The following is a 24,210-nucleotide window of genomic DNA, read 5'->3' on the forward strand; positions in this document are numbered from 1 at the left end:
GACCTTGTTACTGTGGGGCAACCATTTCGCCGTGAGAACAGGCATAGGAAGAAATTTCAAAGAGGTAGTCGTTCCAGACGTTTCTTTGATTATTATTATTTTTTGTTCATTATGAAGTTGCTGGCACAAAGTCCAGCAGCATGAAAAGTAAATCCTATTAAGCTTTGTGAATTTATCAATTTTATTTCTTTCTATAATGATTTTTTTTTTTTTAATGTAAAAGTGTAATCAGCACATACCGCAAAGACGTAACCACAAGGGGAGCAGATAGTTATAAATAGTAAAACCTTAGGTCAGACTGAGGACTTTCAAGTTGAATAAATAAAACGTAAATAAAAGGTACAAAGGTTACAAAAAATATGAATGTTTCATTGAAGACACTAAAAACAAGGCAAACTTTTGTAGGTTCATCAGGTAAATATGTGTTCACGTGTTGGGTCCAGTGATTTCAAGCGTAAGTAAAATAGCTTTAATGCTCAGAGAGAAGTGAGGTTTACTTAATAACGGATGTTACTGAGGATTTGACACTCATAGCATCCTCCTGCTGTTTGGCTGAGTCTGTGAGGAGGAGGAGGAAGGAGTGGTTTTCATGTGTCGTGTCAGCTCGGCCCGCCCTCCTCCTGTCTGTCCGGGGGTTTGGAGGCGAGGGTCCGCTGTCTGTGAGCCGTCGCTTCGGTGAAATTCGGGAGGAGAACGGTGAACATGACGTCCAATATTAGATACAAAAGCCGGATCCCGGTAAAGACAGGTGAGCGTGCTTTCTCGCTTTTATTCGTCGGATTGAGTTTAAATGTGATCAGTGCAGTGATGTCTCCATGTTTCCGTCTCTCTGGGCGTCGCTCTGCATCCCTGCACCTGCAACCCCCTCTCATCCAATCCTATGATGGCTAACAGAGGACAGCACGGAGGTAGGAATCATCATTTATTGTATTCATTTGTGATATTTGTTGCGGTTGAGGATTTTTTACGATGCAATAGCTTTGGCACAGGGAGAGCTCGGCTCCAGCAGCATCACTAGTATTTGCTTCTCAGATCCCATGTTTTCGCTTTTTTTTCTCATGTGCGCGTCAGATTAATAATCGCACGATGCTCTGAGGGTAGCCGTGCCATCACAGGCTGAGCTGATCACCACACTGACAGGCGGAGAGGGGTGGGTAGAGTAATTTTTAGACGCATATGTAGAGCAGGCCAGCGCGACAAGAGGCGAGCAGCCAACGTGATGGTACCCAAAAGGCAGCATCCTTCCTCCTCATCCCCTCCTCCACGACTCTCTGCTGCCTCCACATTTATTCTGGTTTTTCGGTCACTGAATCGGCCGATGGGCTGACCTAATTGTCAGCGTTGCGTCAGCAGGACTCGTGGATACAGTCGCCGCTGCTGACTGCCTTTAGTAAACCTTTACTGACCATTGTTCAGCTAAAAACAGCTTCCACATGAGCCTGCAGGGGAGGCCGGCTCTCTGATGGCCCTCCTCCTCTTCTTCCTCTTTGAAGATAGTGTAAGGTGACAGTACAGGAGTAACTGCGTGGTTACACATGTGTGTGTGAGTAAAGCAGGAACCACATGCAGCAAAAAGACTAATTTATTTCTTATACAAAATTCAAGTATCCCATTGCAAGAAATGAACATTTGTGGAATTTTTTTTTTTATTATTATCATTCGGTCTTTCGGGCATGAGTGTCATAGTTTCATCAGGGGAACTCTTATATGTTTTAATTTGTAACTGGAAAAACGACTTGAAGTATAAAATGATTACAATTTAAACTGTTAGAACGTGTTTCTGTGGGTACAACAGTCAGAGGAAAAAAGATGTCCTTAAAAAATTGTTACCTAAGTCCAGTTATGTCTGTATGTGCGGTCTGTGCTCAGAGCCCCTTAATAGGCTCTTGTTACTGGTTATGTGGCTCCGTCCCTGTTATTGAATTGATTTACTGTAATGAAACGTGTTACTGTTTAGATTTCTAGTCAAAGCTGAAACACCTCACTCAGAACAGCAACTTGAATTAGTAGTTTCAATAAAACCGAGCAATATAACATCATACGGGTGACAGTAAAGCAGATCGGGTTTATCTTATTACTGAGTTCCCCCTGAAACAAATGAAAATTTATGCTCAAGTAAGACTATTAGTTTTATTTTTGTTTTTATGTGTACTTTGACCCGGATTTGGAAGAATCAGTGAGGTCTTATATTTAAGGGTACAGGTATGCACAGCAATAACTCTCAGAGGGTTGTGTTTATCTGTCATCTCTCTGCTTTTGTAGAGCGTTTTGATGCCGTCTCACCGCATTTCAGTGCCAATTCCTGTAACAAATGTAAAATCAGTTTAAGTAACCCATATGTCAAAGACTTCACTCTCTAGATGAGAGCATGAACCTATATTTATTCACATTAAACTACTTTCCAGTGCAATTGGTATGCTTGTGGAGTAATAATTATGATGACTTGTCTGCATGATCACAGCAAATTGGAGAGTATTCAAACAAAACAGAACATGCCATTCTCCCAAGGATGGCAAAAAAATACTTCTTAAAGTATATCTGCATATTGTCTGAAGTATAGAATTTGTGTAAACGTGCTTGTTTACGTTCCACCACCTGAAACCAAAAACAGAGGTGGTTTCTATCTTCATTTTTACCTCTACCCCCTGTATACTCCACCCTCCTCAGTGCTGTAGAAAAATGCTGAACAGGTTGGAGTGGCTTTCTTCCAAAAATTCCCAATTGGATCCAGTCGTTAAATTCATGGTGGTCACATGGTATTGGTACTGCAGATCCAGCACAGACTATGAGGAAAACCTGGATGAGGATGGTTTACGTTACGTGCATAAACAGTAAAAAAAAAAAAAAGCCTCTTGATAAAAATATTCATTACTACAGTGTTTTTACACCTTGTGAGTTCTGCTTTTGGCTGTCACTTCACTCTCTACTCCCACACTCTGTGCTGACTTTGACCCTGATGAGAAAAATATCTCCTATTCTGGACCATTTATGCTGCGAAGGAGGAGGAAGAGGAGGGAGAGCTGGAAAGCACAGTAATCCTTCTCAGTATGACTGACTTAATGCTGAGATCATAACTGCAGAAACAGCCGTAACTGACAATCAATCTTAAAATCAATGTTTTTAGAAAACTCCCATCTGACTCTCGTGTTTCTCTTTCCACGTTCCCCTCATTAACGTTACCCTGAACGCTCACTTCCTTGGCTGTGATAGTGTGGAGACAAAAAATCAGTTTTCATGACTGCTCCAATATGAAGGAGTGGACGACGCCATCTGACCTACTCACAATCCTGTGTGGTGATTAGTCTGTGTGCGTGTGTGTGTGTGTGTGTGTGGGTGGGTGAGTGGGTAGGTGGATGGATATTCACTGAGCATTTTTTCATTAAAGATTAAAAGAAAAAAAAAATCCCAGTTTGACCAGCACTCGGCTGCATGATGTCACCCTGCTGGAGTGACACACAGATGATGTATCACTGATTTGAGCTCAAAAATGTGCTTTTGGATATCTAAAGTGTTTCTACAATAACATCAGCTAGTAAATCGGTCTCACCATGACCCTCACTAGTAGCTGTTCATTGTTCTGTTCATTAGACTGATTTTGATGTTTTGATGATTGCTTGTCCTGTTTTGCTTCTGTTCCTGGAAGTTTGCTGTTAATCAGTGAAGACATGCTGTCATGATGAGCCCCTTAGTAACTGTGGCTCAGGAGCAGCAGGGGAGAATAAGAGGGCGGTACATGCCACTGCTGCTGTATTCTGTATGGTCTGTGATTTGGTGTTGGGTGGTTGCTAGGCAACACGATGATAATGATGATGATCTATCATACATAACGAAAGTTTTGTGGATATAAAATGCATGTTTTTATCGTAAAAGTAGACTAGTTTCATGCTTTTATAACATGTTGTAAGTGCATATATGCTACAAAAAAGTAATTTTAGCCCACTTGTATCTGGTTGCTCAGGGCAGCATGATGAAGTCATGATACCTGACGTAAATAAGAATCTTCAAGGGCCAAAAATGTTCCTGTTTGCCAAGTTTGATTACTCAACTCCTGATTGTGCAGGATGAGTTTGCACACAGAGATTTTGTGTGTTGTAGCCTGTTAAGGGGTAATCTGCTGTGCAGCTGGAATTGCAGCCACTAGAGCACAGATTAGAAAATCAATCAGTCCGTTTGTCGGCTGTTTATCACCAGGAATGTTCAATCAATACATTTTATTTCACTGTAACGGCAGCATCAAGTAGTGCAATAAACATCCATCCATCCTTTCTTTTCCACTTATCCTTGTCAGGTTTGTGGGGGGCTGGAGCCTATCCCTACTGTTTTAGGGCGAGAGGCAGGGTACACCCTGGACAGGCCGCCAGTCTGCCGCAGGGCTAGCACATAGAGACAGACAACCATTTGCATTCACATTTACGCCTATGGGCAATTTAGGGTTACCAATTAACCTATCCTCACTAACTGCATTTCTTTGGAATGTGGGAGGAAGCCGGAGTACCCGGAGAGAACCCACGCGAACATGGGGAGGACATGCAAACTCCACACAGAAAGACTCCAGCCTGACTCAAGACTTTCTTGCTGTGAGGCAACAGTGCCCACCACCATGCTGCCCCTACAATAAAGATATTAACTCGTAAATTTACAGAATTTCCTTAAGCCTTGCTCTACTGCCTTATCTGTTGCCTATATATAGGCGGGCAGGAGATGTGAGCAGTGAACAGATGTTAAGTCAGATGTGTCTGCATGAGTGTCACTTCACTTCAGGTACAATCTCACTTAATTCTCTCACCTGCTCTCTCTGTCTCTAAACATACACCCTCTCGCTGCCACAGATGGGACCCTTGCTGCTCCCACTGAGGACCAGCTGCAGAGCAGGAGCAGGCAGCTCAGAGAGGAGGGTCGACTTAAACGTGGAAATTTAAGCCTCCTGCAGCTCTTCAACAGATAAGAAAAGGAGGGAGCAGCTGATGCATGAAGCCTCGAGCTTCCATTAATCATATGGGCACAACATTTTCCCCTAAAAGAAACCATTTGACATGTAGGGAAACAGTCACTTGGTCAAAGGCTAGTGCAGCGATTCTCAAACTTTTTCTTACACACCAGCTTCAGAGGTAAAAGAAACAAACTTTGTGCCCCAAACTTTCCAGATTTTATCAGTCATTTGTCATAAAAAGGGATCCAGGATGAATTTTAGAAAAGTAGTCATTAAACAGAGCACCAGCCAGCAGGAGATCTGTGCACCACAAGCAGACTTTCAGGTCTTTGGTGGCTGACTGAAAGTCTGAAAGTCGGCTTTTCAGACTTTGGTGATTGATTTTCCGTCAGTTACCAAAGGCCTGAAAATCGAGATCCTGAAAGCAAAACAGAGTTACAAAAACTTTTTTGAAAGCAAATTTGCTGCAAAAAAATTGGGGTCTGCCTGGACATGTGTGAAAACCATAGCGGGGCTTCAAAATCCCCAGAGCAGCAGCCAGACCGTTTTAGACGATTTTAATTCAAACAGAGATTTTGCAAACTCCTTGAATATGTTGCATGCTTTAGTTCTTCTGATTTTTGCAAGGATATTTTGGAACTGAAACAGAAACTGAAAGACACTCAGCACTTTATCGTTGAACTCAGCGATGACCAAAAGGCCTTTCATACAGTTAATGTGAACAAAAGCCAGGGTCCTGATAATATTAGTGGCCGCCTAATTAAATGTTGTGCTAAAGAACTCAGACCTATATTTCAGGTTATTTTTAATGAATCGTTGCAAATACAACCTGTGCCCTCTCTTTGAAAAGAAGCTGTCCTGGTTCCTGTCCCGAAATCTAGTCGTCCAAAAGTTCTAAACGACTTCAGACCTTTTGCCCTCATCTCAGTCGTGATGAAAGTCTTTGGAAAAATCCCCAGAAAATGATTATGGAAGAAATTGAACATGGTGGAAAACCTGGTGAACTGGATTTTAGATTTTTTAACTGATAGGTCACAAAGAGTGAGAATAAATGGGGCTCTGTCTGACCCAGTGTGTCTTATAACCCTGATTATTCATACTCTATACAAACATGTGTCTGAGCAGATATGAAAACAGGGCCATCATTAAATACACAGATGACTCTGTTATTGTCAGCTTACTGAAAGAGGGTGAAACTAGCCACGATCCAGTCATTGATGATTGGTTTAGTGGTGTGACGAGTCTTATCTCTTTTATTAAGTCTGTTTTATCTTTTTGTTTAGTGGCACGGTTCAGTCAGACCTCTGTCACAGAGCCTTGTCTGTCAGGTTTAAATAGGTGTGTGTGTGTGTGTGTGTGTGTGTGTGTGTGTGTGTGTGTGTGTGTGTGTGTGTGTGTGTGTGTGTGTGTGTGTGTGTGTGTGTTTTATGAAGGGATGGCAAGTGCTATCATTTTTCTGCAAAGCAAACTTACCTGCAGGTATAAATAACGTAACCTTGACCTTGACTGAACTTAACTGCCACCGAAACCAACCCAGACCACTAACGCTCACTAAAATATTTCGCATGCCAAGTATAGAAACGATTATACTGGTTTTACTTGTGTTAGGTGCCAAACTTTGTATTGCCTCAGACAAATTACAAACAGCTCAGAAAATAACTGTTCCCAGCTAATAAGTAGTTAAGCGCATAACACAGCTTAAACACGTTATGTAACAGTGCACATGCATCAGTTTAGAGCTGCTGAGGTTAATTTTAGACAGTGCCAATTTAAATGTTTTCTACAGTTTGTCTCATAAGCTAGCTGTAGCTCATGGCCATAGACTGTATATAAAAGATGGCATAAGCAGCAGTTCGCTTGGTGAAAACGCCTTGTTGAGGTCAATACGGAGGAAGTAGTAACTCAAACAACCACTTGCCACCACCAAGGCATACAGAAGAGCATCTCGCAGGTCTGTGATTCATGCAGGCTCACCAAAACTGGACAACAGAAGATTGGGATATTGCCTGTTCTTGATTTTTGCTGTGAATTTCGAATGGTGCGGTCAGAAATTGTCGTTAAAACCAAGTGCACGCTGGTGACCATGTTGTAATGGAGCTGGATATATTGTCTTGGCACACTTTGGGCTCCTAAGTAATAACTGATCATTATTTTTAGATTTATCACCACAGCCTACCTGAGTATTGTTGCTGACCACGTCATCTCCCTTTATGACGACAGTGCGCCCATCTTCTGATGGCTGTTGGCAGCACAAAGCTCAAATAATCTCAAACTGCCTTCTTAAACGTGACAACGATTTCACTGAACTCAAATGACCTCCATGTTAATCAGATCTCAGCCCACTAGAGAACTGAGGTCAGAATATGCAGAGCATCGATGCGCGATGCGATCAAGTCGTCAATGAGCAATGTTTCCAGCTCCTGAGTGAGTGTGTACACCATTATGTTTGATAACTGAGAATAATCTAGATCCTGAAAAACAGATCAGGCAGCCTGGGTGTGTTTCTGCTCCGGAAAGTTATTTTCTCTCTGTAACAGTTATTACCTGCGCTGTTGTTGTTCAGGTGTTTGAGGAGCTTATGCCCTGCAGTGAGTTCTCATGCACATACTTTCATTTTTCTCATGCCGCAAACACGCCTATACTGCCAGTGATCCATTAGCCTGTGTGCATGTGTGTGTGTTTGTGTGTGCAGTCAGTTTTTCTCTCTGATTTTTAGCTACAGCTCAGCCTCAGCTCATTTTTTGGACAGCTCAGTGAGTGCAAGCTGACCCAGATATCTTTGAGTCTTTGAGAGAAATCTTTTAAAGTATTCGGTCAACCTGGTTATGTTTGGGATTAACTTCTTTGGTAATGGGGATCAGGACTTTGGCAGTAAGAATATTTTGTAACCTTTCTTGAAACATCAAAAATATCTTAATTATACTGTCATGAACCACATGGAGTTAATGGAGTTATTCACTAGAGAAAACATTGAAATGATTTAATTCCATTTAAAGCATGAGGTGTTTTTGTGGTGGTGTAATTCCATTTTTTTCTGTACGTGAAAGATAATTTTTTATCTTGGAAAAATTTTAAAAAGGTCACAGCTCATTCATCTTTGTGGTTTTGCATCACATCATGTGATCATGATCATGCTGAGTTTGCTTGAGGATCTTAGTGACTCTTTGTGCTTTTCCAATGTGTCTGAGCACCTTGACACTTCCTCTTCGTGTTCACCTTGAAACTCCACTTTAGTGACATCAGTTAATCAGTTCCCCAAAACGCAGCCTTTTGCAGCCTTTTGCAGCTCCCAGGGCTACAACTACTGATTTGGACTCAGCATTTTGGCCACAACTATGCTAGTTCATTGAAGCCAGGAGTTACCAAATGAAAGAGTGGGACACTCCCATAGCAAGGTGAACCCTTAAGCTAAATAAAAAAACAAACTAATAAAATACTGGAATTTCACTCACCAAAATGAAGCCCTGTCAGTATCCAGATGGATGACATATTAAAAAAAAATTCATCCTCATGGGGTCGTTATGAAGTTTTGGCCTCAACTATATTGAGGCCAAAACTGTCTCTTGCATCAGGCTGTAAACTTTTTTTTAAAGGGTTTACACTTCATTGCTTTTAAAGGTCGTAACTTTGTACACTGCCTGCATCTGACAACAGAGCACATCTGCAGGTAGATGGACCATACCCAGCTGAACCATAACTTCAGTTTAATGCTGTAAAGTTGGACAGTCTAACACGGGAGTCTTCTGACTAAATTTAGGAGCCAACCTCAAGTGGCCACTGGAGGAACTGCAACTTTTAACAGTTTGACATTGACATTGCTGCCCCGGAAGTTGGATCCCACCTGTAACCTATAATTGGATATATTGTAATGCAGTCAGTCAGTTAATACGTAAAACAAGTAAATCAGCATTTTCTTCTCATCGTTAATAAAAGCAACACAATCTGATTCTTCTCACCCTTCTCAGCACACTTAGTCCCTAGGTGGTTCCACATAGCTTAAATGGGACAGTGTAATTTTTACCAGCTTTTCTCAAACATGTGGACGAGGTCTGTCGATGACTCTTTACAAAGAAATGAAATCCTGTAAGTGTATATTAGGATCAGTGCAACATGTTTGGCTAATTGGTGTGTTTTTAACGTCTGTATACATCTATGGTACAAAAAAAACATTTTCTTTGTTGGTTTGAGTTTTCATGGGATCTGTTGACAAAAAGAAAATTATAGAAGCATCAGAAGTTACTTAATTATAATGCACAGTTTCCAACATTCCTCAGCATGATTACTTACCAAATATGGTTATAGCCAAGTATCATTTGTCTTTGAATGAGCTGATGCTAAAACTAAAACTGGGCAACCACGGCCAAATGTCCTTGAAACATTTTTATCACTGCCTGAGCATTTACATGCTGTCAGATTAGCATGCTAAATAGCCGGGGGCATGCTGGCCTTTGCATCTCCACGGAGACAAAACAAAGGAGGGAGGGGGGTCCATCTTCATGTTGTTTTTTTGCACCCCTCTTCCTTTGTCTCACCCGCCCTCACCCCTCCTACTCCTCATCTTCCTCTTTGCCTCACTTTACTGGGCTACCATCCGGTCGGCAGGCAGTGCGCTAGAGGAAGCGTTCAGTGTTAATGGCTTGACAGTGTCAGCGGGATGGCTGGGAGCTGGAGAAGAGTGAACAGTAAAGGTCACAACTCTTCACAGCTCCATCGCAGGCCGTCTAGCTGCTTTAAGCTGGAAGCACATGAATTAAAGCCGGGTTGTTACCACTACACAAGATCATGGCATGCTGTCAGATTCTTGAGCAAAAAGGGTGGAAAATAATTGGATACAGGCTCTCTCTTTCTCTAACAACTTAGGAAATCTGTTATATATTTTTACAATAATTTATGGTCAGTGCTTTGGTCCTTCCACCTTCAGTCTCCACTGAAAAGCATAAAGATTTTTGCTTTGGTTCACTTATCAGTGCATTTATAGATTAATTGGTCATAGGTGTGAATTCAAGTGTGAATAGTTACTTATCTCTCTGTGTGTGTTAGTCTTGTGAGAGGCTGGTGATCTGGCCAAGGTGTACCCCGCCTCCTGCCCCATGGTAGCTTGGATACGTCAGTGCAGAAGTGCTTCTAACCTGTAGTTTAGTTAATGGCCACCAGAGGGTGATTTGCAAAAAGACTTCTGTTGCTGTAGAAGTTTATGGGAAAATAGCTTTCAATGCTTTTCCTCTGTGACCTCAGTAAACAGTTTCCTTATGAGTTTATGGACTCAGTCGCTTCTTTCAGGTCAAAGTAAATAAAAGTTCTTATTTTGCAAAAAGGGTGCATTTCCAGGCATGCCAGTGGGTTTGTGTGTCGATCTTTTATACTCTCTGCTAGAGCCCTCTATAAACATTCTCTGTTTAAAAGTTTAGAATAACTTCTTGGTCTGAAAAGTGACATCTGTCCAGAAGAGGCTTAAATCTTTCATTTTTTCTGATAACCAACAGGGTGGCTTTTTGTTTCAAAAGAAGTCTATTGTACAGAAGTCAGTGAGGAAACCAACCACTGCACCTCATGATCTGACCTCAGCAAATATTTTCCCAAGGATTTTATAGTTTCAAAACCTATTAAACATAATAAACCTTCTAAAGCTCTGTTTTTATAACTGGTTTTTGACCGCTGCATATCTGTTACTTCAAGGTATAAATAACGGTCCTACAGTATGTTCTGTACTACAGCCTTCATTTGCACACATATGCTGGATAATCATGATGTTGTAAAAAAACAAGCAGCTTGAACGTTGATGGTAGAAATCTCTGTTTCTGCAGTCTGAAAAAGTTTTCATGATGAATTTAGATTTTTAAAGTTTTCATCAGCAAAACTGTGTCTCATCAACTGTTGTTCCTCCTTCAGCCACATCCAGAGTGATGACATGCGATTTCATGTGTTTGTGTGACAGAGGAGATAACTGCTGTGAGCCTTTGAGAGTCACTTCCTTTAAAGACAACTTTGTATGACTGAGAGGAGGAAGTTGAGCGCTGCCTGATGAGCAAGTGGCTGATTTCTGGATCTCTGCCTAACAGGATCGTCCCACATATTGGCAAAGATACTGTTAGGCAGAGATCCAGAAATAATATTCTGACAGCCAAAAAGTTTCTTCTTCTTGTTAGTTAAAAAAAATAAACATAAACAGCAAAAATGCCAAATATTCTCAGGTTTGTGTTTTTAAACTGAAGATTCAAAAGATATTTCCCAGTTTTACCACTAAAACTGAAAAATTAGCAGAACATTCAATTTACAGACATCATCACTGCTTTTGGATTATCAAGGGTAAAATATTCATATATAATCATATTCATCAGCGCTTCCATAGGGACGATACACAGATGTCGATTTAACACTCTGAGGTCTAAGTCATCTTAGGCAATAACTCTATTTCGATCCAAAACAGTCTTTTTTTAATGATGTTAATGCTTTTTTAATTTTTTTCTTTATTACCTGGTTGTCAAGACTTGTTAGTGAGAATATCTGAGCATGCCGTCTCAAAATAAACGCTGGTATCTTTGACTCCAGTCATATTTTCAATACAAGTTCTGGTTTTTTTTGCCTTTTAGATAAAGCCAATTCTGTGGTTTCAGAATGACTCTGTTTAATTTGTGAATCTGTTGTGTAATATTCAGTTAAAGTGTTTATTAGGCGTTACCCATGAAGTTCAAGTGGCAGCAAGGCATAAGATGAGCACATGAGAGAAAAGATTATACAAGACCTTTGACTTTACTCAGCAATCAATAAAGCAAGAAGTTTAAATGAATACTTTGTGAAGTGACATCAGCAGAGTCTGCATGTGTGTGTGTGTGTGTGTGTGTGTGTGTGTGTGTGTGTGTGTGTGTGTGTGTGTGTGTGTGTGTGTGTGTGTGTGAGAGAGAGACAGAGAGAGACAGAGAGAGACAGAGAGACAGAAAGGGACAGCTGGCCATTGAGAAAGACTGGGGGGCTGGGGCTGGCTATTGTAAGAGCATTTCAAGACATCTGTTCCTTTCTTTTATTCTGATTGGGCCTCCCTCTGCCCTACACACACACACACGCACACACACACGCACACGCATTCTCTGTCTACAATGACCGTAAACTTTTCATCTGCCATTTGTGACGTTTCAATTTGCTTCCTCTCAGCTGAGAAAACTTACCAAGAAGCTGAAACCACTAACTTTTTGTCCCAGTTCAGTCCTCTGTCTCCCTCCTGTGGCGTGGAGCGAGGTGCTCACACGCCATACGTGGCGTCACTGCGAGACATTCCTTTTCAGGGGAAAAAAAACAGTATTCTTCTTTAAAAACCCAGCTTCTGTTATTTCAAAGAGCATTTTAGCTCTGCTGCCCACGTCATGCACAAGTCGAACACACCCATCCCATCGTACGCTGACATACACACACCACAGTCACATCTGGAATCAATCGAGTCCAGCCTCTGCCATTAAATGTACCTCGTTTATCTCCACACACACAGAAATGCATACACACTTCTACAGTGCCCAGTGATTTCTTTACATCCTTCTTATTTCAGTCCAGACTGGCAGTTTGTAGCAGCAGCACATAAGTATGTGCATGTTCCCACTGAAAATCACACCGTGGGTATACAGCATAACAAAATTTATTCACTGACCTAAAAAATACACCTGAATTATTTAAAGTACGCAGCATGTGACAGTTTGGGGGGTTTGGGGGCCTTTCTTGATAAGAGATCAAAACTCTGATATCACTCGTGTGTGTGTGTGTGTGTGTGTGTGTGTGTGTGTGTGTGTGTGTGTGTGTGTGTGCGTGCGTGCGCGCGTGCGTGCGTGCGTGCGTGCGTGCGTGCGTGCGTGCGTGCGCGCGTGTACAGTAAATGTGAAGCCACTGCGAGAAGCTGGCTTGCTCACCTTAGCATAGAGGCAGATGATGAATCTGGTTATGTCTGCATTATATGTTTATGTGCTTTTACACGATGCACATGAACTTCAAACTACACCAACCTTCAGAGTTACCAGGGAATCTGCACTGATTGATTATAAAATGTGATTTTTGTAGAACGCAGCAGTTAAAAAGTGATTTAATTACAATGCTGCTGTTTGTTCTTCAGTCTGGAATAAAACCTTTAAATTCCTCTTTACAGAAGAAGACCTGCTCCTTATTGCACTGCCCTTTTGGTTATATCAGCATTTCAGCAGGTTTAAGGTCAGGAGTTGGACTTTCCCAAACATTAATTTCCTCTGATGTGCGGCAGTGTTTCCAGTGTTTTTGAATCTCTAATGCTTCTTTTAAGGTGCTTGAAAACACACACATAACCACTGCTAACTGCATTTAACCTTTTTGTTAATTTAAAGTCTTGTAGTTAAGTTACTGCTGTGCTACTTGCAAAATACAATTAAAAATATAAAAATACGCAAGATTCTTATCAAATTTCATTTCTTGTATTTGTTTTTTTCTGATAGAGCTGCTTCACTGTACTCTTTACTCAGCTGGCTCAGAGTAGCTGGAAGAAACGTGTAAAGACAGCCAAGGAAAAACACGCATGAAGGGTCTGGCAGGCCAGGCATCAAAATCACAGTGACTCCCTCATGGCAACATTGAATACTGGGTTTCCCCTCATTCATTTTTGGGTTGTGAATCCTTATAAGAATTTATGTTTAGCCTAACTTAACAAGTATTTTTTTTTTTGAAAGGTAGACTGCACATTTATGTGGTAAAACTTCCTCCTCATGACTCATCAGACCAGCAAGATATTCAAATACTGAGTGAATGATAGAAATATCAGTCACAAGTGTATTTTTTGGAGTGCTTTTATTTATTTTATTTATCTATCTAATTTTGCTGTAATCCCTGCACTTACATAAGAGTTTAAATGAAGAATATTTACTCGTTGTATTGGTCCTCTTCCGTCACCGTCTGTCACTGCAAACCTGCAGTAAAACACAGATGCCTCGGCTAATAGCAAAGGCAGCAGATACAGAGCTTTCACTTGACTGACAGGTGACTCGATCATCTGATTGTGTTACTCTGCAGGCCTGAACTCGCAGTTATCATTTGTTTGCACTGCAACTTTTGTCACTGCCATGCTCAAACACGTTCTTTTATTTTTCTTTATCTTACGATATAGTACACTTTCTCTCCCCTCTGTCTCTCTCTCTGCGAGCTGGTAGTCATTTCTCTCAGTGTAAGGATTTATTTTTGTACTGTTGGAGCTGGGGGAGGGAATACAGACCGAATGAATGAGTTTCTTTTAGACCTTCGTTCCTTCCATCCCTCCCTTGTTTCCTCCCTCAAATTGCCACTTCTCTCTTGCTCCCTCTCTCTCTCTTTCTCAGCGAGAATTCCTCCATACCTGTCTGAGCAGGGAGCGTAAGACCGCTGTAGGGCAGAAGAGAAAAAGAAATAAAGAAACAAAGGAGAAAAGAGAAGAAAGGGAGTCAAGAGGAGAGCAGGAGGAACACATTTAAAACTCATAAACAGGAGGGAAGTGTGTTAGAGACAGAGCTATCAAGGTCTAGAGCATTCAAATTTGCCTTTCCGCCTCCCTGCTGGGCTGTTTTTTAACTTTCTGAAACCAGCGGCTATTTTGGTCCGTCAGTGTCGGAGCGGTTTAGGATGGATGCCATCATGCTGCAAGAAAAACTGGTGGAACGGCTGCTGTGCCCACGAGTGAGAACTGCCAGACAGAAGGTAAAGAGTTGGATTTATGGTAAGAAATGTGTGAAGAAAAGCCAAAGACTGGGAAAAGAAATCAGACAGTTACGCGGATATTAAGAGAAAAAATAGCAGCAGATAGCTCGGGATGAGTTTAGAAATACCCCCACACCTGTAGACCCTGTTTCAGCATCTGTTTGCTGTTTTTGCTGCTTTCTGTGGATTTGTTTGAGTTCAGTTTCCATTTGCAATTTTTCTACATAGCGTCAGGTTTGCAGCTGAGATTACCCAATGATTTATGTGCAGCTTTCTCAGCAGTTCTCTCGGTCTTACACCTCTGGCTCTTTGGCAAGTGTCTTGTCTTATTGCGCAGCTTGTGGGTTTTCTTTTATGTGTGTGTGTGTGTGTGTGTGTGTGTGTGTGTGTGTGTGTGCGTGCGTGTTTTTATAAATGAGATCCTCACCCGAGGGGGGGGGGGGTTCGGAAATGCCTATGACAAGTTATGACAGCGTATGAGTACACTGACTGTGTGCTTGGCTCGTGTGTTTGCAGAGTAAAAAAGAGCTTTTCAGGTCCTTTGAATGCAGCTTCTGTCCGTGCGTGAATGCTCTCCGCGGGCCTCGAGTGTGTATTTATGTCCACACATGTCAGTGTGTCGTACTGTGGTGTAAAGATGACGTTCAGATGCAGCGGGATACTGGAGTTACTGCTGTGCGTTACAGCGAGAGCCTGGTAGCCCGTGGCTCTCTTTGTGTTTAGTGGAAACTCTGAGATGCTGGTTATTCTCAGCTGCACGTGTTTTTTCCGTGCAGTTGTAGATTTTCTGTATTACAGACCTCGTCCGTCTGTTGTGGTGATTTTATTGCCTCTGCCAGATCCATTTGGTCTTCACATTACACTCCCTCAGCGCTCTCTTACAGTTGTTTGGTTTCTGCCTCTGTTTTTGACCTTTTGCTTTTCGCTGTTTTATTGTAGGCCTGAAGCTCAACTTAACTTGTGAATTATTCGGTTAGTCAAATAATAGAAAGTCAGTTGGTGATTTTTTGGATTAGTTCAATTATTTAAACTGTTTTTCAAATAAAATATTTCTTGTAAAACTCTGGGCAGCCTACATATTGCAGCTGCAGGAGCAGCTTGGCCATGAAGCTCCTGGTACACAGTTTCTGTGCTGATGTTAATGCCAGAGGAGGCCGAGTTGCTGTGGCTCCTAAACAATTTTACTTTGCAATAAAATTCCACAATCAGCTGTAAGTCTATGAGGGAAGAAGTGTCACAAACTGACCTCCTGTTATAGCGCCATGCTGGAATTCAGTTTGGTCTTTAGAGCGACCCATTCTTTCACATACATGTTTGTCAAGGCAATCCATGTGGCTAAGGTCCTTGATTTTATACACCTGTGAAAAGGGATTAAAAACACTTGAATTCAAAGGTTTTCACGGCTGTTTCTAACAATACTTTTGGCTCCTTCCTTATTACCAAAGGAATCGCCACACATAATGAATCCCCATATTTGATTTGGCACAGATTTTTCACCAGATCCTCTTCCTGACACAACCCCCACATTTATCTCGGCTTGGGTTCGGCACCAGCTCGTGACCCCTGCACCTGGGTTTGTGTCTTCCGCCTGGTCTCGAACCAGGATCTTTCACATGTAAGGCAAATGTGTTAATCACTACACATCATGCACATCGCTTTACTGGAGCTAATTTTAAATGTTGTATTTACTGCTGGGTAACTGATGAAGCCCCTTAAGCCATATTGGCTTACACATGACAGTGTGTTATAAAAAGACACAGAATAACCCAAGCAGCAACTTCACTGATAAAATAACTCATATATTACTGTTTATAAGTCCATGGCTGAGAGGAACCCAACATATAAGATGCACGCAAAGCTGCACCAGCTTTCAGGAATTACTCAAACTTGAAATAATTGCTTACAAATCTGAACACAAATATGGGATCCTGAGAAAAAGCAAACCAAACAGGGAGAAAGAGCAGCCATACACTGGGTAAACTAACGGTACTAAACTAAAAAAATAATACCAAAATTAAGACGAAGAAGAATTAAGCTTAGTGGATTTAGATTATCCTGATTGCGACACAAAATGGGAATTTTGGGAAATTAAACAAGAATTTGTTTTTTATACTTTTACATGACCAAGCAGATAAATAATTTATCAAGACAATAATTATTTTCACGACCGATGAATCTGCCAAGAATTTTTCCTACATTGCAGAAACACATCTGTGTTTCATCTCTGGGCTGATGATGAGACTTACAGCTCAGATACCGGCAGATGTCACAACACACCTGACAGCTGCCGTATGATGAGATAAAGTGCAACATAAACACACTGAACACCTCTGTCTCCTTTTCTTTGTGTTCCAGGAGAAACAGTATGTGGGCTTTGCAACTCTGCCTAACCAGGTCCACAGGAAGTCTGTGAAGAAAGGCTTCGACTTCACGCTGATGGTGGCAGGTGCGTTTCAAGCTGAATCTTGCCTATTTACACTCAGATGCCTATTTAATAGGCACACTAAACTAAAACCAATTTAGGCATATAATAAATTCCCATGGACCAGTTTTTGTTTAAGTTGTTTTTAGAGCCATTTAGCTGTTTCTAATATTTTGCCTATCCTCATTGATAAAGTCATCATGGCAGATGGATTTATTGCAGCACTACATTAGTAAATTGGCAGCTGAGTTTATTTTATTAATATCTCATAATTAAATATACACACAGGATAACTATCTGTGTGTCTGTGCGTGTGTTTGTGTTTGACCTGCAGGAGAGTCCGGTATGGGAAAATCCACTCTTGTTAACAGCCTGTTCCTCACAGACCTCTACAAAGACAGGAAGCTACTGAACGCTGAGGGTGAGTCCTTGGTCTCTTTATTATCTCTGCGCAGCAGTCATAATGAATCCACTGCTTGCTGAATACTTAATGCAACTTCACAAAGCCCTACCTTTAATTCCCCATGTGTGTTAATTTTTTTTAATTAATCTTAGTTTTTTTTATTGGGTGCAACAACAACATATGAATGTGACAGACTTAACTTTTGGTGACATCTGTCACAAAATATAGAGACCACGTTTCCCAGTCAAATGTTCAATTCAATTCAATTCAATTCAATTTTCTTTATATAGCGCCAAATCACAACAAAAGTCACCTCAAGGCGCTTTTGTTGTGATTGATATGTGTGGATAGATAAAAAAAAAAATAATCAAAAGCTAAAGAACAACAAGTTCAAACAAATCCAAACGACCTGAACGAGAGAGAATGATTGCTAAGGTCGTTTCCCTGATCCAAGAAGCCACCAAAACCTGGACGTAGCTATAGAGGCTGAGGGACCATAACACAACCCCAGCAGACGGTGGAAAGTGAGGTAGCATTAACCAACCAGATGGAGTAGTTTAGAAATAAATAAAACACAAAGCGATCTCTAGATGAAGCCTACAAGCTGTTCTACTTAACAGCGGCCAAAGAAATAAAGTCCTAAGCTTGCTGGCCTGCCTCTTCAACATAAAACTATAGTAGTGAGTAGCACCCCTAAACGTAGTGTGTCTAACAAAGTGTTTAAATGTGTCAACAATTACTTCCTCTCCCTGTCTCAGATGGACTCACACAGGTCAGTTACATTACTCACGCTTAGCAGCCATCAGTCAGCAGACCACAAACTCTGGGTACTCTAAGTTATATACAAGCGTCCCAGTGATGAGTAACCTCTCCCTAATCTAATGCCAGCAGGACAAACTTCACACAAGGGAACACAGCTGAATGAGTGCCAGCTGTTTTAATAGCACCCCAATTATAAGGGTACTCGTGCTCATGCCCATCGTTCCATTTTTGGCTGATTCAGTCTGCTTCGAAAGTGTCCGTGGGCAAAATACTGAACCACCAGTTGCTCTGGATGTGTTCATTGGAGTGTGAATGTTAGTAAGAAAGCATTTACACATAGAAAAATGTGCTTGTGTGAATTTGTGTGTGTGAATGAGACATGTTGTGTAAAGTACTTTAAGTGCTAAAGTATAGTATTTATAGTATTTAATGAGTTGTTGATCGGCTCTCGTACACTTTCACTGACCTCCCACTTCACTTGTCTTCTCCTCCTCATTGCTGTCACGTTGCAGAACGCATTAATCAAACTGTGGAGATCATCAAACACACCGTGGACATCGAGGAAAAAGGAGTGAAGCTTAAGCTGACAATTGTGGACACACCAGGGTTTGGAGATGCTGTGAACAACAATGAATGGTAAACATAAGACTCTCGCTGATCTGCTTGTGTCTGATTCAGACTGCTCGACTGAATTCCCGGGACCTCGCAAGAGCAGCTAATGTGGTCTGTGGTGTCTTTTTTGTCCCAGCTGGAAGCCAATCACAGACTACATAGATCAGCAGTTCGAGCAATATTTCAGGGATGAGAGCGGGTTGAACAGAAAGAACATCCAGGATAACAGAGTCCACTGCTGCCTCTACTTCATCCCTCCATTTGGGCATGGGTAATAACACACACACACACACACACACACACACACACACACACACACACACACACACACACACACACACACACACACACACACACACACACACACACACACACGTGTACACAAAGAAGTCATGATTAAAGCCACAATTTTGAGTCTCCTGCTCTTTCGTTATCCTTGCTCAGGCTTCGTCCGGTGGACGTTGAGTTTATGAAGGCTCTACATGAAAAAGTGAACATTATTCCACTCATCGCAAAAGCCGACTGCCTCACGCCCAACGAGATAAAAAAGCTTAAAGACAGAGTGAGTCAAGGAGCTCTGCAGCAAAATCAAGATGTTTGCTTTGCAGGCTGGTGAATGAAATATGATCTCTCTCTCTCTCTCGTGTGTGTGTGTGTGTGTGTGTGTGTGTGTGTGTGTGTGTGTGTGTGTGTGTGTGTGTGTGTGTGTGTGTGTGTGTGTGTGTGTGTGTGTGTGCGTGCGTGCGTAGATAAGAGAGGAAATAGACAAGTTTGGGATCAAAGTGTACCAGTTCCCTGAATGCGACTCTGACGAGGATGAGGAGTTTAAACAGCTGGACAAAGAGCTGAAGGTGAGTCTGGGGACTCACATACCTGTGAGCTACTGATTTGCTGTACCTGTGGCTACAGATTCAGATCATCGTACTTCTTATTTAACAAATGCATGGAGAAAAAAATGCAAACCATATGGCTATCATCCATGCAGAGTGGAGCAGACCACCAGGCTCATACACCAGCAGTGGTTTCAGTGAATAGTGTAGAAAGTTAACCTTTTATTGAATTATTACCTCTATTTGAACTTTATAGTATAAAACAAACATGAGGTCTTTCCAGATCTGTCAACACACTGTCACAGTCTTCCTTAATACATGGATTATGCTCAGTTAGCATTTGGTATGTCACTTTCTCAGGTCAGGTGTGGAAAACTAAACAAACTTCTTGTTCTCTGGAAGATTATTTAATCCAGTTAAAAACTCTGGAAAATAACTCGAAGGTATTTGCCTCTAAATCTTGGACCTCCATTGCATTCAGTGGAAGTGAATGGAGTTTTGTTTTTCCTCCTTAAAGCAGCTAAAAGGCTAAGCTGCATCAGAATGTATATCTCAGCTCCTCTGGATAATCTGCACTTGTTAAGCTGGCAGGTTGGAAGTGCTTGTGAAAGCTGCTCACAGCAATGTTTTGTGCCTTTGTTTTTAATGAACTGTAACCATTAAAAGAGGTCGTATTAAATGATTCAAACAAGGACACAGGAGCACATTTCAGCATGATGGAAAGTGATAAAAGCTTTTTTGTGAAGAAAATGGAGTTGGATCTAGAGATGCTGCCAGACGTTGAAGTGGGTGTGATAGTTGGATGGCGTTTTGGAAAGCTGAGCAAAACCTGTGATACAGAGAAGCCTTCAGCTGGCAGAAAGTATCTGAACTAAATGATATATATGGTGTATGGATAAAGTTCAAAGACAAATTTATTAAAAGGACCTTTCTTCTCCTTTCTTCCACCATGTTGTAATATGGTTCAAAGTTCAGTCTTAAACAACCCATTTTAGCTCCCTTACCTTTAAGACCATCCTCCCGTTAAGCCAGCTTATCTCTGATTGGCTGCCCCTCACAAGCACATGTTTAATACACACGTTTACAGCTTGAAATATCCTCTATTACTGACATAATACACAGCCAAGAGTAGAAAAAACATCTGAAACAGGGTGTTTTAAGGAGTCTGAAGCTTGGATTACTTGCACATATACTAAATGAAAATAAGGAAAAACACACCTAATCTCCTTTAAAATGTGAGTTCATTAACCTAAATGTACCTGCATGGCTTAATGGCATGAGGCCCAAGTGTGTTTCTGTGGAATTTTGGGCTCCTAACCATTTACTGTCCTTTTAAATGAAAGTACAGCAGCGGCTCAGGGGAGATAGATGCGGGCTTGGAGCATGAACGCACCGATCAGCTGAGAAAGTCAGTGGAGAGAAAATAAACAGCTAACAGTCTTTTACCTGTCTCAACAAATAAAGTCACAGTTGTCTTGAGCAGCTCAGGGGTCTTTTGTGAGCGTGTATAACTGCCAGTGTGTACCAGCATGCTCAGACAGCTTTCTCGGAGCAGAGAGGGGTTGAAATAACAACCTTTCCTCGCGTCTCCTTCTGCAGGAGTGCACCCCGTTCGCTGTGATTGGCAGTAACACAGTGGTGGAAGCTCGTGGACAAAGAGTGAGGGGAAGGCTGTACCCCTGGGGGATCGTCGAAGGTATGCACACTCGAATATTCCACGTCTGTTCAGCTTTATTCAGCCTGAATGTAAATTGAAATAGTTTGCATGTCTTGACTGGATTAATAAAGTTAATGATGCGTATTTCTTTGCGCAGTGGAAAACCAATCGCACTGTGACTTTGTGAAACTGAGGAACATGCTGATTCGTTCCCACATGCACGACCTCAAAGACGTAACCTGCGACGTCCACTATGAAAACTACAGAGCGCAGTGCATACAGGAGATGACCAGGTACGTGAGGAATGAAAGCGTGAGCACGTGCAAACGTGTAGCAAACAACTTCAATAGATGCTGATGTTTTCTCTCCATTTTCTTCATCTCTCAGTAAACTGGCTCAGGACAACCGTATGGAGAGCCCGATCCCCATCCTACCGCTGTCCACTCCAGATGTGGACACTGAGAAACTGATCAAAATGAAAGATGAGGAGGTACCAAGCAACTTTTGTTGTTGTTTTTAAAAAAAAAAGATTAAACACAAACTGTTATGACTTGTAATTGAATATATGTGCGCCATAATAAGATTTAACATGTTACAATTTTGTTGGATTCTGTTGAGGATGTGAAAATGTCTGCTGCGTAAAACGACACACAAAGAACCAAAGTGCCAGCAAAATATTTAAAATGACAGTTTTTAATCTGCTCTCCTCTCTGTCTCCAGCTGAAGAGGATGCAGGAGATGCTGAACAAGATGCAGCAGCAGATGCACGACAAAGAGCAGTGATGTGCCGCAGCGCCACCTGCTGCTTATCTCCCTAACGACAGTGAGACCTCCAGACTTTGAACATGGTTATCAAGCGTTAGTGGCAACTCTGGCTGTACATTAATCTTCAGTTTGGTGCTTTTGTATAGTTTGTTTGCCTGGAGGGTGTTTTTTTTTCCTCTGAAACTATCCAATCTCCCACTTTGAGCCCCTCGCTGTGGTCCTAACATATAAGATATAAACACATAATTTAATAATCAGTGTATCTAATTTATAAATGCAGTGCTAAACTTTTTGGATTTAATGTCAGGGTGTTTGCTGCGACATATTTTGTAATGAAACGTAGGTTCTTGGTGATGTTTAGATTTTTGAACATGGATATTGTTTTTTATTATGCGATGGTGTGTTTCGGTGTGTGAATGATCATTACATTTTCTTTAATATTACCTTTAATATTACCAGGTATCCATCCATAAAACTCCTTTAAAAGGTACCACAGTGAATTTACGTCTACTAAAATCTGATTTTAGCTCTTCTTCATTTACTCAAAAATACATTTGTTTGGCATTTATTTGCCGGTGAAAATCTTCTGCTCCTCTTCCAGCATTTTGTTAATGTGCCGAATGAGCTGAAAATGCTCTTCTTGCCGGTGGCTACAATGAATGGCGAGCCTCTGAGATAACGAGAGTCTGTGCAGTGCAGGGTGCATGTGCAAGCATGTTGTCATTACTCATATCCGCTAAATGCTGCTGTGGGCCTATTTTTACCGCTTTTTAGCCGATGCCCTGTTGTTGAATTTGATGGATCGTGGCCTACAGGATGCTTTGTTACCACTACAGGATCAGTAACGAGGAGCCACTACTTTGTGTTTCTGTTTAAATATCTCTTCTTGGAAGTGAATTATGCCACCAAAGTTGTGTGTCCACAGTATGACAGAGCGTGTGTGTAGGTGTGTGTGTGTGTGTAGTCTCTGATACTGATGAGCTGTACATATTTTTGCCTGAAGGCTGTGAGCTCAGTCTGTGTCCCATTTACAAAGGTGTGACAAATAAACCCCAGTTTGTCGTCAGTCTGGCCTCGCCGCTTCAGTGTTGTTTTTTAGGAGACTCGCACGATATCCTCAGTCACGCCCTCACGTCAGAGTCCGAGCAGCAGTACTCAGAACTGAAGCTGCTGCAAGGACTTGATCTGCTGATTCATATTTATCTCCTGCAGCCATTCTTCCTCTGCACTGCGCACGGCATCTTCTTCCTGCTGGGCAGCCCAGAAATACACAAGCAGATATGGGAGGAGAGAAATATCTCAGAAGAGCTCAGTTATTATATTATTATTTTATTATTAAGTGTCACAGTGGAAAATAAGGGTGTTTTAATAAAGGTAAAAGCACTCGTTATTGTGATAATGTTGAATGCTTGTGGTGACAGAGTGAATTTTAGCTGCTTTAGTCAGCTCAGTAGCATGAAATGTCTTTTCTTAACCTAAAATAATTCAAAAGAATTCACAATCTAATCATTTGTTTGTTAATTGTGTTTTGTCGTACTGATTCGTATCTGCAAACTAATTGGAGTAAAATTGTAATTTGCTTCTCCGAAGGGCTGTATGAACATAAAACAGAAATATCCAAGATCACTACAACTTCCTCAGATTTGTTTTTAAGCATATAAACACCCCAAAGTCAAACTGGGGTTTCACTGCTCAGAGAGACTACAACAAGCGCGAGACTTACATCTCAGAATCTACACGCCTCAGTTAGCATGTCAATGTTGAAGTTCATGACAGTACAATTAGAAAAAGACTGAACGAGCATGGTCTTGGTTGGAAAGGCTGCCAGGAGAAAGCCTCTTCTCTCAGGAAAGAACGTGGCACAGCTCAGATGTGCAAAGCTGCATCCGAACAAATGACAAGTTCTCGGTGATGGAGGTGTGATGATTTAGGCTTGGTTTGCAGCCACGGGACCTGGGCACTTTGCACTCATTGAGTCAGTCATGAACTCCCCTAATATCAAAAGTACTCTAGAGTTGAACTGAAGCTTGGCTGAAAATGGGTCATACGACAGAAGAATAAAGGTGTTGTAAAGGTGCAGTGAAAGTCCAGAAATGCTGTGGGAGCTAAGAAAGCTGTGCATAAACGAACGCTCTATGAACTGAAACTGTGTTGTAA

General features: G+C 41.5%; 1 protein-coding gene across 1 annotated transcript; it reads left to right on the plus strand.

The window, feature by feature from the left end:
* The first annotated feature begins 610 nt into the window (after positions 1-610).
* Positions 611-23,565, plus strand: septin5a (septin 5a). Its single transcript, XM_085426010.1, has 12 exons — positions 611-748; positions 895-908; positions 16,958-17,048; positions 17,359-17,445; positions 18,702-18,825; positions 18,938-19,072; positions 19,246-19,363; positions 19,551-19,652; positions 21,231-21,327; positions 21,446-21,581; positions 21,676-21,778; positions 22,009-23,565. Exons 1-12 carry the CDS (start codon positions 703-705, stop codon positions 22,069-22,071), a joined length of 1,116 nt encoding a protein of 371 aa, XP_085282136.1. The 5' UTR covers positions 611-702; the 3' UTR covers positions 22,072-23,565.
* Positions 23,566-24,210: the final 645 nt, after the last annotated feature.

The sequence above is a fragment of the Rhamphochromis longiceps genome, linkage group LG12, assembly GCF_057381845.1.
Source record: "Rhamphochromis longiceps isolate RC_006_pf linkage group LG12, R_longiceps_female_GT1.1, whole genome shotgun sequence".
In the NCBI taxonomy this organism is placed as follows: Eukaryota; Metazoa; Chordata; class Actinopteri; order Cichliformes; family Cichlidae; genus Rhamphochromis; species Rhamphochromis longiceps.